Below are 12,924 nucleotides of genomic sequence, written 5' to 3' on the forward strand. Positions count from 1 at the left end.
TTCTTTGTGTATTCATTCTATTAATTTTTGACAGCTTGTTATTTATTCCAACTAAAAATTTTAATTTATCTACTTAAAAATGATTGTAATATATAGTGGAAATATATGTAACTTTGTTCTATATTTTCCAAGTCTCCTATAAGTGTGTTATCATACTTTCATAATTTAAAAAATAAAAAAGAAGCAGAAAATAAATAAATGTTAATTGTAGTTATCTCCAAATCTAAGGTAACAGTTTTTTGTTTGTATTTATAAATGCAAAGTTTTCAGGATACATATATACTACTTTTGCAATAATGAAAACAAGTAATAGACTCAGACAAGATGTTTTCTTTTTTTTTCAATTTTTATACATTTGGCTGTGCCAGGTCTTAGGCATGTGAACTCTTAATTGTGATCTGTGGAATCTAATCTATTCCTCCACCAGGAATTGGACCCAGGCTGCCTGCACTAGAGTACAGAGGTCCAGTCATTGAACCTCCATGAAAGTGCCCAAGAAGATATTTTCAGTGCATGTAACAGAGAAAGAACAATAGCCAAAATATTTAATGAACTTTAAATAAGAAAAGGTAAACATATCTTGCATTCATTGAACACTTACTATTTTTTATTATGCTAAATGCTGTACATGTACTATCTCATTTAATCCTTCTAACAACCCTCTGAGATCTATAATATATTCTTCCCATTAACAGATGAGGAAACTGAGACTCACAGAAGTTAGGTAACTTGCCCATCATCACTGAGTTAGTAAAGGGTTAGCTGAGCTTAGAATACAGAAGTCTGACTCCAGGGCCGACCTCACTACACAATACTACCAACAGTCTTATGAAAAGATATTAAATTCATTAGCAATCAGGGGATTATAAGTGAAACAAAAAATGTCACCACTTTCCATCTATGAGATAGACTCTTTTAGAATGGTTTAGATAAATAACATTATCAAGGGTTGATGAGAAGGAAAGTTGTAGATTGGTATCAGTACTTAGAAGAATAATTTAGGGGTATCTAGTAAATTGGAAAGTTCTAAAAACTGCTACATTCACTGCTATACATATGTCTTGGGAAAAAATTTTACCTGTGGAGAAATGCCCAAAGAAATTTATCACAATATTATTTAAATAGCAAAAAATTAGAAGTAAACAAATGTCCAGTAATAAAGAATTAGATAAATGAGATGTGGTAAAATGCTTAAAATTCTTCTTAAGAGAATGATGTAGACCTTTAAGTATCCAGTGGGGGATGTCAGAACCATGATGCTGAGTTAAATTTTTTCATAGTGGAACTGAAATCTTGATACCAGTATAAAATGTTAAGTTTGTACAAAAACAATTTTGTCTATTGGTTATGGATGTGATTACATGTAAGCAAAAGCTTTGAAACACAGAGAATAGACTTCAAACTAATAAAAGCGGTTGATTCAGAGAAGCTGGAAATAGTCAAAGAGCACTTCAATTTTATCTGTAATTATTTAATCTTTTTCTAAAGTATAAAAGAGACTCAGACTAAATATGGCAAAATACTAACATATTTATTTTGAGTGTGAGAAAACAGGGTCTTCGTTTATATTCTTTTCTGTAATTTCTTTCTGCATATTTCTGACTCTGTCTAATATCTCATTATATACATAAACATAAAAAGAGAGATACATAGCAAACTTTCCTGCTGGTCCTGGTTAAAATTCCATGCTTCCAATGCAGGGGACCCAGGTTCTGTGTCTGATCAGGGATGTAATATCCCACATGCCATGGGGCAACTAAGACCCGGGCATCAACTACAGAACCCATGTGCCACCACTAGAGAAGTGCATGTGCCACAGGAAAGACTCAGCAAAAGACACACAGTGAAGAAGAGCCAAAAAAAAAAAAAAAAAAAAAAAAAGATGCAGGTGTATATATATATACATGTATTTTCTTTTAGGAAATGTATATTTATTTTTCTGAAAATAAAAATGATATTTAAAACATAAAATCAGCTAAGAGTCAGTTTCACAAGTTGAATATTATTAGCTGAATTGTTCTACAGATATGTCTAAAATAACTCTAACTTAGATTTTATACCACCAAGTGCAAAAAGCAATGCTGATATTATTTCTGAGCTTGTCAGAGAGTAACACAAGACTGTTCCTACATAATCTGTCTACTCTTTTTGTCATCTTCACCCCCAGTCCTTTACACCATTGGAAAGCACATATGCGTGTTAAACACTTGGCCATGATACATTGAACTGACATAATTTTCCAGAGTGGAGGAGAGAACCAAGGAAAAACAATAAAGCAATAACCTCGGACCATAAGGACATACTTATTGTAAATCAAATCCTTCATCGTAAATCCTTGACTGAGTCTATAAGTGGTAGTAGCTGAAAATTTTCCAACCAGTGGGGAGAACTTCAGGGTGACCTCACCCTTTTTGGGAAGCTCAAAGACCCAGAAATGCTGGCCAGACCTGATGTACTTTCATGATACCACATGAGCCTCATCAAGTCGGCCCATGATTGTGGACAACTCTGAAATATCCTGGGTCATTGAGCTGTCCCTCTCTGGCCAAGTACTTTCAGAAAGGCCCTCTTTATATCTTTGTTCCGGAGACTGTAGATGATGGGGTTGAGGAAGGCAGAGACAACGTTGTAGAAAAGGGCCAGCTTCTTGTCCCTCTCCGGGTCATACCAGGACCCAGGCCTCATGTACATGATCATGGCTGGCCCATAGAACATGGTGACCACAGTGATGTGGGAAGCACATGTGGAGAAGGACTTGAGTCTCCCCTGGGGTGAGCAGATGCTCAAGATGGAGACAAAGATGCGAACATAAGAGACCAGGATGAAGGAAAGTGGTATCAAAAGCAAGATAAAACCCAAGATGAAGTCCAACTGGTCATTGAGGGATGTGTCTGCACAAGCCAACTTCAGGACAGCAGGGACCTCACAGAAGAAGTGGTTTATCTTGTGGGGGCCACAATAAGGCAGACGCATGGTGAAGACAGTATAGATCAGGGCCCCAGCTATGCTAATGAGCCAACAGACTGTGACCATCTTGATACAAATAGGACGACTCATCAGTAGAGTATAGTGAAGGGGGAAGCAGATGGCCATATACCTGTCATAGGCCATAATGGCATAGAGGACACACTCAGCAATGCCCAGGATCAAGAAGATGAACATCTGGGCTGCACAAGCTCCCCAGGAAATGGTCCTCCTTGGATATACCAGATTAACCAACATCTGGGGCACAGTGGTGGTGACATAGCTCATGTCTACAAGGGAGAGGATGCTGAGAAAGAAGTACATAGGTGTGTGGAGGTGTGTATCCAAGTAGATCAGGGTGATGATGAGTCCATTGCCTAGAATGGTGATAAAGTAGAGGGTAAGGAAGAACGTGAACAGAACCATTCTGACCTGAGACTCACTGGAGAAGCCAAGGAGGATGAACTCAGACACGGAACTGTGGTTCTCCTTGCCAAGGCTCTGCATGGTGGTCTGCCTATCAAGGAGACAAAGACCAGTCTGTTCTGTCCTCAGCCTTCGGGGAGGAGGACACAGCTGACTGAACCAGAGCCACACACAGCCCCTTGCACAGTAGCTTGAGATTCAGTCAAATCTTTGTTGAGTTGGGTGAAAAGGTGTAGTAAACTAGGGTAGCTCCTGAACTGGGAGAGCCATCAGAAGATCTGGATTTATGCCTGTAACAGAATATAAGATGCCTGAGTGCTCACAGGTCCTTCCCTGGAACCCACCCTCATCTATAGAAGGCAAAGCATTAGGTAGCTATGTCTGAAGCAGGTGAACCCAGCCAGCTTCTGATCACTGCTAAATGCTTCCAAGTGCATATACTTGTCTTGGTCTGGAGAACAGTTCTTTGCTGAAAATTTAAATGATAACACTGAAAGTCTGTGTCACTGGGCCGTCAGTGCTTGAGGTACAGTCAACCCAGAGCTGCTGTGCTGGCAACCCGAAGTCACAGGTAAGCTGGAATTGTAGAGAACAGTGGAGGTCTTACAGAGATGAGAGCCGACATGCTGGGAAGGAGAGAGCAGAGATCTCACAGCCTCGAGAAACAGAAAGAGTGATTTTGATTCCTAACTTGCCCTGAGGTCTGTGATTGGATATCTGTGGGATTTTCTGTCGAATCCTTATAATCCTTACCAGTCTATGATAACATTTTAAATTCAGCTCTTCCTAAATGTCTGAAGGCTGTCAATTACCCATTTGTGTGAATTTGGGCAAGTCCCTTCACCCTCATTGGCCTCAGTGTCCCCATCTGTTAGAAATGAAACATCCACGGCACAGGGTAATAGAAAGAGGCATATGAGATACCCTATGTTAATAAATTTTGCAAAATACCAACACTAGACAAGTAAAAGGGTTGGTATAAATGGGAGGACTCTGGAAATCAGAAGAGTGGGGGCTGGTCCTAACTCTGCACCTAGTTCGCTGTGTGATTTTCGGTAACTCTGATGACTCCAAGGGACTCTTCTGGGTCTGCTATTCTTTGGTCCAGGGAATGCCTGGCTGGAGACCTGTGATTGCATCAGCGTCATGAGAGCCAAGGGAAGGGCTGGGCCAAGCAGTCAGCTGAACAGGGTTGTGTTAGCAGGAGATTCCTTCCAGGAGTTGGAGACATGAGACCAGGGCCTAGACTCAGGTGTCAACACACCTTCATCTTGTATCCTCTTTACCCATCCTAAGTCACTCAGCCTCTCAGAGTCCCTTGTGCTTTATCTGTAATACCTCCTCCAGAATGGAGTTTGTGTGAAATACATCTGGTCTATTGAAAGTGCTCAATAAATGGTAACAATTTACATAAGGGAGGCTTAGTGGAAGTAGGAATGGAGGGAGAATTGAGTAGCCATCATGACATTTTCAAGCATCTAAGTTCCAGAGGACAGCCCTGAAAACAAGACTATGAGGCTTGATTGCTGCAGAATTCTGGTGAAGGGTGAGGGATGAAGATGTTGTCTGAGGCTATAAGCAAAAGAAGACAGTGTGATATTTTTGTGCTGAGCTTTAGGGAACACCAGTAACTGGAAGAAAATAAGTGAAAGAAGAAGGAAAATGATTCAGGTCAGGAATGTTTATGAAGAGAAGAGAACTAGGGAAGCTCAGCATCTTGGACTTTGAGAAGGGTCACATTCAAGAGACAAGGATTTGTCAGCTGTGCAAACAGCAAACTCTAAAGCCAGAAGGATGAGGGATGAGACCGGGGAGAGGCTCACATCCTCCGTCTCACCACATCCTCCGTCTCACTAGTCCACATCCAGATCTGGGCTTTCTCAGGAGCCCCTCACTAGCCTGCCTTCCTGGTCCACCCACCAGCAGATACTGCTTCATCTCTCATGCCCATTCTCATGCCTCCTTAGACTATACTGAGACATTTCTCTTCTGGTTCTGACCGATTTTCAAGTCTATACTATTTTCTGTGGCTCAGTGAGGGTTCTGAGCCATGATGCTGAGAGCGTGGCCATCAAATCATCCTCATCTGAGCATCCTGGGGGCCCCTCCTCCCTGACCCACAGATCCTCCAAGCTACCTGGCTTTCTCAGCACCTGCCACAAACACCGTGCAAATCTCGCCATTCTCTCCTTGAACAGTTTATCTGTTGGAATGTCTCCCATGATCCCTTCTTCCTTCTCACATTCCACCAGCCCTCAAAGCCCAGTTTGGGGTTCCCTCCTCCTCACCTGATCAGTCAGCCTTGTGGGGTTTGTGTATTGTCTTCCTAGGCAGACTACAGGCAGAAGCTATGTCCATTAGATCTATCCCTCTATGATATTTAACAGATTTCTTCTGGAGCCCTGTTCCAGGACTAGTTTTCTCTGCTTGAAGAGCAGACTCTGCTCTGCCTTCCTCCAAGCTAATGAGTCCCAGGCCTCATGCTAGATTATCTAGGTGCACAGCTCACCAGGCTCTCAGCACTGCTCTTTCTGCTGCCTCCCTCAAAGACACCCGTGAAGGCCTTTAAACTATGAGAGCTCCATTTTTAATATCTGCCCTCCTCTCCTCCTGCCAACCCTTCATTTATCCTTCTCAGCCTCTGCTCTTCTAGTAGACAAGAAAAAAAGAAGAGGGACTTCTTTGGTGGTCCCATGGCTAAGACTCCTCACACCTAATGGAGGGGGCCCAAGTTTGGTCACTGGTTAGGGAACTAGATCCCATATATTGCAACTAAGACCTAGTACAGTAAAAAAAAAAAAAAAATATATATATATATATATATATATATATAAATTTTTTTTTTGGGGGGGGAACTAGATCCCACATACTGCAACTAAGACCTAGTACAGTTAAAAAAAATTTATATATTTTTATGTTTATATTTTATATTATATACATTTTTTTTTACAAAAAAGAAGAAAGAGGATCCTTTGCAGGGGTCCTAACTAAGACCTGGTACAGTAAAAAAAAAAAAAAAAAAAAAAAAAATATATATATATATATATATATATATATATATATATATAAGAAAGAGGATCCCTTGCAGGGGTCCCCCAGAGTGCCACAGGACCCATTTAGGGAATGGGGATAGGTGGTGCTCCTGAGGGCCACTGCTTGAGTTTGAAAATGGCCATGGAGTTGTGCTAGAGACTCTTCTCCTGTCTGTTTATGAGGGCAGGAGCCCCCTCCCCCTCCCCAGGGGAGTGGGACAGAGAAGACTAGGGTGATCCCTTGTCCATTCTTGGGGGTGCCCTAAGAAGGTAACTCACCTAGCTCATCCCTCAGTCCTACTTACGAGTGAACAGCGCACCGTTCTTCACCCCCTTCACCCCTGCAGCACCCTTCACCTGGTGTCTCTTGGTCTCAGTGGTTCAGTGGAAAGCAGTCTCCCCTTCTTTGCACGATGGCCCTACTGGGGAGATCTGTGCCATTATTAAGTGTGTCAAATGTATAGCATCCCTGGAGGGAGGGGATTCTAGCAGGCAGACCCAGGGGCTTCCTTCCTATCAGCATGGGGTTGGAGAGTAGATTTCCTGTCCCTAAAAAGCCCTGAAGATCTCCTGCCCATGCTGGTAAATGCAGCACAGAGCCACTGGGCTGGGTGAAAGGCACAGGCAGGAAGCTTAATGCCCCCAAGGCATTTTGGGCTCAACTTCTGGAGTTAGTGAGCTGGGCATCCTTCCAAAATCTCCATGTAGGGACTGAAATTCCTTCCCACTGAGACTTCGAGGAGGGAGGAGTCTTATGGTTGAGTGGCTACATCCCTGTGTGACACAGTGACAAGACTAAAACTGTGTTTTGTTTCCTTCTGAAGCAATTTTGTTTGCCTTTTAAATCCATATTCATCTTATCCAAGGCCACTTATGGAACAGAGATAAAACTGAGGCTTGGATATAGACAATATAAATGCCGCTAATACTTATTAGTGACCTCATAACTTTCATTTATTGAAACCTACTCTTATCCAAGGCCACACTCTTCACTGCAGTATAAATGTTATCAAACCTGACTATAGTGACAACCATGTACTATTGAACACTTACTCTTATAAGATGCTACACTGGGCACTACATTTAATATAATTAAGCCTCACAAGAAGGTAGGTAAGCTATTTGATAGATCAGGAGGCACAGAGAGTTTAAGAGAATTAAGGGGCTTATTCACACCACATAGCAAATTGTATAGTTGGAATTTGAACCTGGATCTGCTAGATTCCATGTCATTCCACTGTAGACTGTCTATGGCCAAAGTGTAGTTCTGATTTATAGGGTATGTAGTCAGACTGCGGAGTGTCTGCAAGGCTGAGTGCAGGAGTCAGGTGGTCAGAGTCCAAGACAGGTGCACAGACTTCCTCAGACCCACTGGAAGGACACCTTCCTCAACAAAGTTCTGGGAGAAAAAGACAGCAGAGTGGCTTGGCTTCATTAAGTGCTGCAGGACAGCAGGCTCACTGGACAGGAGCCTATCTCGTGGGTGGGAGGCAATGATGTTAGAGACAGTCCAGTCCTGCAAAGTAGAGTTCAAATTCTGAAGGGTGTGGTGATGAAGGTGAAAGGGCACTGGAAGACGTAAGGCCGATGGGCAATACTTTTACCTTAGTAGAGATCAGTGATGAATCCAGGTCGAGTGACACTTAGTGGTAAAAAGATATCTGTCTGTAGGAGGGAGGAAGGCCTGAGCCACTGCATGGGAACTGAGCACAGAACTGGATGAGCCCTGTTATGGGAGGGGTCCTGGAAAGAGTGTGTCATGTCAAAGGCCTGGTTCCCAAGGCAGAGATCAAAAAATGCCCTGTTCGTATCCATGTAACTGGAACATGAAGTTGGACAAGCCAGCAGCTGAGCTGCCTGGATGTTATCTCAGAGTAAAGGGCCAGAATGCTTAGGTCCCCAGAGAAATAGCACATTTATCCAAGTAACATGAATTTTAGGGCTAACAAGTATCAGACATAGATCAGTTCAGTTCATTTCAGTCTCTCAGTTGTGCCCAACTTTTTGCAACCCCATGGACTGCAGCATGCCAGTCTTCCCTATCCACCACCAACTCCCAGAGCTTGCTCAAACTCATCAGCCATAGTGCTTGGTCCCAACTGTGGGAAGACAGTAGGCTAGTCAAGGATGGAATTGGATAGGTTGATCTCATACCCTAGTTTCCATGAGACAGTTACGGTTTATGCCTATTATAGATCAATTAATTCCTATAAGTAGTTTAAACCCTCCCTTTCACTCTCAAAATTTGTCTGAGTTTGCACATTGTATGATTTCCTAGATTAGGAGGCCATGAACCTGGTAGATACCTGATATGGAGCAGCCCTATCCAGGGAACATGCTGCTGCTGCTGCTGCTGCTGCTAAGTCGCTTCAGTCATGTCCGACTCTGCATGACCCCATAGACAGCAGCCCACCAGGGTTCCCCGTCCCTGGGATTCTCCAGGCAAGAACACTGGAGTGGGTTGCCATTTCCTTCTCCAATGCATGGAAGTGAAAAGTGAAAGTGAAGTCGCTCAGTGGTGTCCGACTCTTCGCGACCCCATGGACTGCAACCTACCAGGCTCCTCCGTCCATGGGATTTTCCAGGCAAGAGTACTGGAGTGGGGTGCCACTGCCTTCTCTGAGGGAACATGCAGTAGATGTTATGTAATATAGTCATAAATTTTTAACAGAATTTAAATTTAATTTTAATAATATAAAAAATTTGTATGGAATCACAGAAGACCCTGAATTGCCAAAGGAATATTGAGAAAAAAGAATAAAACTGGAGACATCACATTTTCTGACTTCAGACTATACCTGAAAAAGATGTAAACATTAATTCAAAAAGATATATTCACCCCATTGTTCACATGGACATTACTTACAATATCCAAGATATAGTCATCAATCTTGATATATTTTCCCTCTTGACAATTTGTTCCCTACATCATTCCCTTTTCTGGACTTAGGTTCTGAAACCCCAAAGAGCAGTCTTTCTTGTGCAATGCAGAAAACAAGAGATCAGACAGATTGGTGGTTGAATGGTAACTCCACTGCTTCCTCGCCATATGACCTTGTCACTTTCCCTTCCTGAGTTCTGACAGAAGTCAGTGCTGTGAGAGCCGAGAAGGTGCCTGTAAGATGCTCAGCACAGGTTATGGTATGAGCACGGAAGCGGGTCAGTCAGTGGAATGTCTTATACTGACAGCAAAAAGTGAGCAGTATAAGGGTTAGTGTGGTTCTCTGGTGGGACACCCAGACACCCCATAGCAAGGGCTTGAATTCACAGTGGAGGACTCCTGCCCAGGGCCACACATTTCTCAAGCTAGTGGGAGGGGACAGTGCCTGTGTGGTGGTAATTTCCTTCCTCCCTTAAAGATGGTGGGCCTCTTTATCTGGCATTCTTGGGATCTCAAACAGATAGTCAATGTTCAAAGAAAGGACTGCACCTTCTTAAATAGATAAGCAGGTGAGGAAGTTTGTCTAATGTGCCAAGTAGTGCTATGCCAACTCTTTAGTGTTGTCTCACTGAATGCTGATCTGGGTTCAAATCCCTGTTTGGTCTCTACTAGAAACTCAGGCAAGTTACTAACCTTTCTAAGTCTCAGTTTGCCTGGTGGTTCAGACAGTAAAGAATCTGCCTGCAATGCAGGAGACTAAGGTTAGAACCCTGGGTCAGGAAGATCTCAGTATTCTTGCCTGGAGAATTCCATGGACAGAGGAGCCTGGCGGGCTACTGTCCATGGGGTCGCAGAGAGTTGGACACAACTGAGTGACTAACAAGCACACACTCACACTCACACTCACACACACACTCACAAACACACACACATGCCTCAGCTGGATAAATATATAAATATTTGGATATTTATGACTTGGATAATATGAACTTCACATGATCGATCTGAGGATTAAGAGTGAGGAAGTGTTTAAGCATCTGACACCATGAACCTAACATGTGCTTGAGAAATGGGAGTGAGCATCCTGACCCACATCATCACCATTCCTCCAAGGACACACAGCTGGGAAGTGGTCCAGATGGTGCTGGAACAATGACCTGCACCCCTCTGAAGCCTGTTTTCACCCCAGTACCCTTCTCTGCCTCTCAGTTTAGTTTCTCTTCACCTAATAGTTGGCCATGGTGCATTGACCTTTCTAAAACATATGTGCAATTCAAGTTACTAAAATTTTGTTGGAAAAATGGTATTGATGAATCTATCTGCTGGGAAGGAATGGAGGATATAGAGAACAGACTTGTGCACATAGTGGAGGAAGGAGAGAGTCAGGTGAATGGAGAAAGTAGCACTGACTTTTTCACACTACCATGTGTAAAATAGATAGCTAGTGAGAAGTCTCTGTGTGAAACCGGGAGCCCAGCATGGCACTCTGTGATGATCTAGACGGATGGGATAAAGGAAGGGGATGAAGCAAGGTTCCTCTGTCCCTGGGGATTCTCCAGGGAAGAATATTGAAATGGGTTGCCATGCCCTCCTCCAGGAGGTTGAACCCCGGTCTCCCACATTGCAAGCAGATTCTTTACCATCTCAGCCACCAGAGAAGCTTGAAAAGAAGGGGAGGGAGGCTCAACAGAGAGGGGATATATGTATACATATAGCTGATTTATGTTGTTACACAGCAAAAACTAACAACACTGTAAAGCCATTTTCCCCCAATTAAAAAATAAATTTAGGAAAAAAAAGAATTTTTGCATCTATTTTCATGAAAGATATGGGTCTTCATTTACCCTTCTTGTACTATCTTTGTTCCCATATCAGAGAGATGCTGGCCTCATAGAATTCATTGTGAATAATTCCTTCATCCTTAAATTTTCTAGAAGAGTTAGTGCAGACGTGGAAGTATTATAACTAAGCAGGATGCTACTGGACCTTCCTGGGACAGATCCTCCCACTCCTCCACGTCCTCCATCTGCCTCTTGTTTGTAGCAGAAGTTTAGCTTCCTAGGCCTTCCTTGAGTTTCTGAGAATGAATTTAACCAGAGAAGTGAGAAAATGCAGAAGCAAAGGAGAAAAGTCAAGCAAGACAAACTAGTAATAGTTTAGCCTACACAAGGTTAAGGACTTTTAGTTCCTGCTGAAGGACTATAGCTCATATTCTGAGCCATGTCCTTTGAGCTGTTTTGCAGATACTGAAACCCCCACCAGGTGGAAGAAGTTAACTGGGTGCTACCCCCAAGCAAGAAGATCTCAGCTGGTTTGGAACCAGAAGGTTGATGGTGTTGACTCCCATTACCTCACCATCAGCTCATCTGAAGAATGTCCACGAGGTAATCATGCACTCTACAAACCTTCCCACTCACCCTCTTTAAAAACACTTCCTTGAAAACTATTGGGGAGTCCAGATCTTTTAAGCACTAGCTGCCTCGACCCCTTGCTTGGCCCCTGCAATTAACACTGTACTTTCCTTCACCACAACCCAGTGTCAGTAGATTTTCTTTGCTGCACAGGCATGCAGTCCCAAGTTTGGTTCAGTAAAAGTATTTCTTCTTTAAAGGACTGGTAGAATTCACAGGTAAATCCATCTAGGTCTAGAGTTTTCTCTGTGAAAAGGTTTTAACTCCACATTCATTTCAAAAAACTAGATTTATGACTATTCAGATTACCTATTTCTTTACAGATGAGTTTTGGCAGTTATCATCTTTCAATGAATTTATCATTTTATTTAAATTATCTAATTTGGGGATAAAGTTGTTCATGATATTCCCTTATTAATCTTAAGGCATCCCCTCATCCTCTGGTGTTTCCTCATACGCATGCACTGATCAGCCCTCATCTAAAGACAGGAGAGGGGCCTTCAGCAGACTCCTGGGTTCACTCTCTGTGCAGCTTGCCTCTCCATTGCCCTGCTCTGAATTCTAGCCACCTTGACCTCTGTCTTGGCCAGCTCAAGCTGCTATAATAGAATCCCACAGACTGAGTGGTTTAAATAACAAGCATTTATTTCTCACAGTTCTGGTGGCTGAATGCCTGAGATCGGGGTAGAATGCTTGTCACATAATGTTCATTTTTTCATAGGCAGAACACTTAATTCATTAGGATTTCCCTCAAACACTAGGAAACTCAGCTAACAGTGGTTTAGATATACAAGAATTCATTTCTTCACATAACAAGTCTTGAGGTTAAAGACTGTCCATGATGTGTTCACTGCACTTAACAAGGGTTGTCAGCAAGAGGATGGTTCTCTCAGCAAAGGGGGAAATGGATAGTCATTCAACAAGTGTCTGCCATGATAAAAGTGTATGTAAAGCATGATATCATTGAGGTGAGAAAAAAATCTATTATCATTTAAGGATAGGAAACAGTTAGAGAGAAATTTGCACCAACTAAAATTTTCTTTGTCATGTGGAAGGAACTAGAGGGTAATTATTATCTTTTTTCTGCCTTCCTATGTCTATGAACACTCCTGGATGAATACAATCACTATTGTAACTCAGAAACAAGGGAAGACTCTCTCAGAGGTTATCCTGAGTGTGAAGGAATCCATGGGAGAAGGTTGTCCAGACT

The 12,924-nt window shown here is 42.6% G+C and overlaps 1 protein-coding gene across 1 annotated transcript; it reads right to left on the reverse strand.

Annotated features, from left to right (window-relative positions):
* Positions 1–2,523: 2,523 nt before the first annotated feature.
* On the reverse strand, positions 2,524–3,471 carry LOC128045129 (olfactory receptor 2A12-like). Its single transcript, XM_052637599.1, has one exon. It carries the CDS (start codon positions 3,469–3,471, stop codon positions 2,524–2,526), a length of 948 nt encoding a protein of 315 aa, XP_052493559.1.
* Between the last annotated feature and the right edge of the window lie 9,453 nt (positions 3,472–12,924).

This window comes from Budorcas taxicolor, chromosome 3, assembly GCF_023091745.1.
Source record: "Budorcas taxicolor isolate Tak-1 chromosome 3, Takin1.1, whole genome shotgun sequence".
Taxonomy (NCBI): domain Eukaryota; kingdom Metazoa; phylum Chordata; class Mammalia; order Artiodactyla; family Bovidae; genus Budorcas; species Budorcas taxicolor.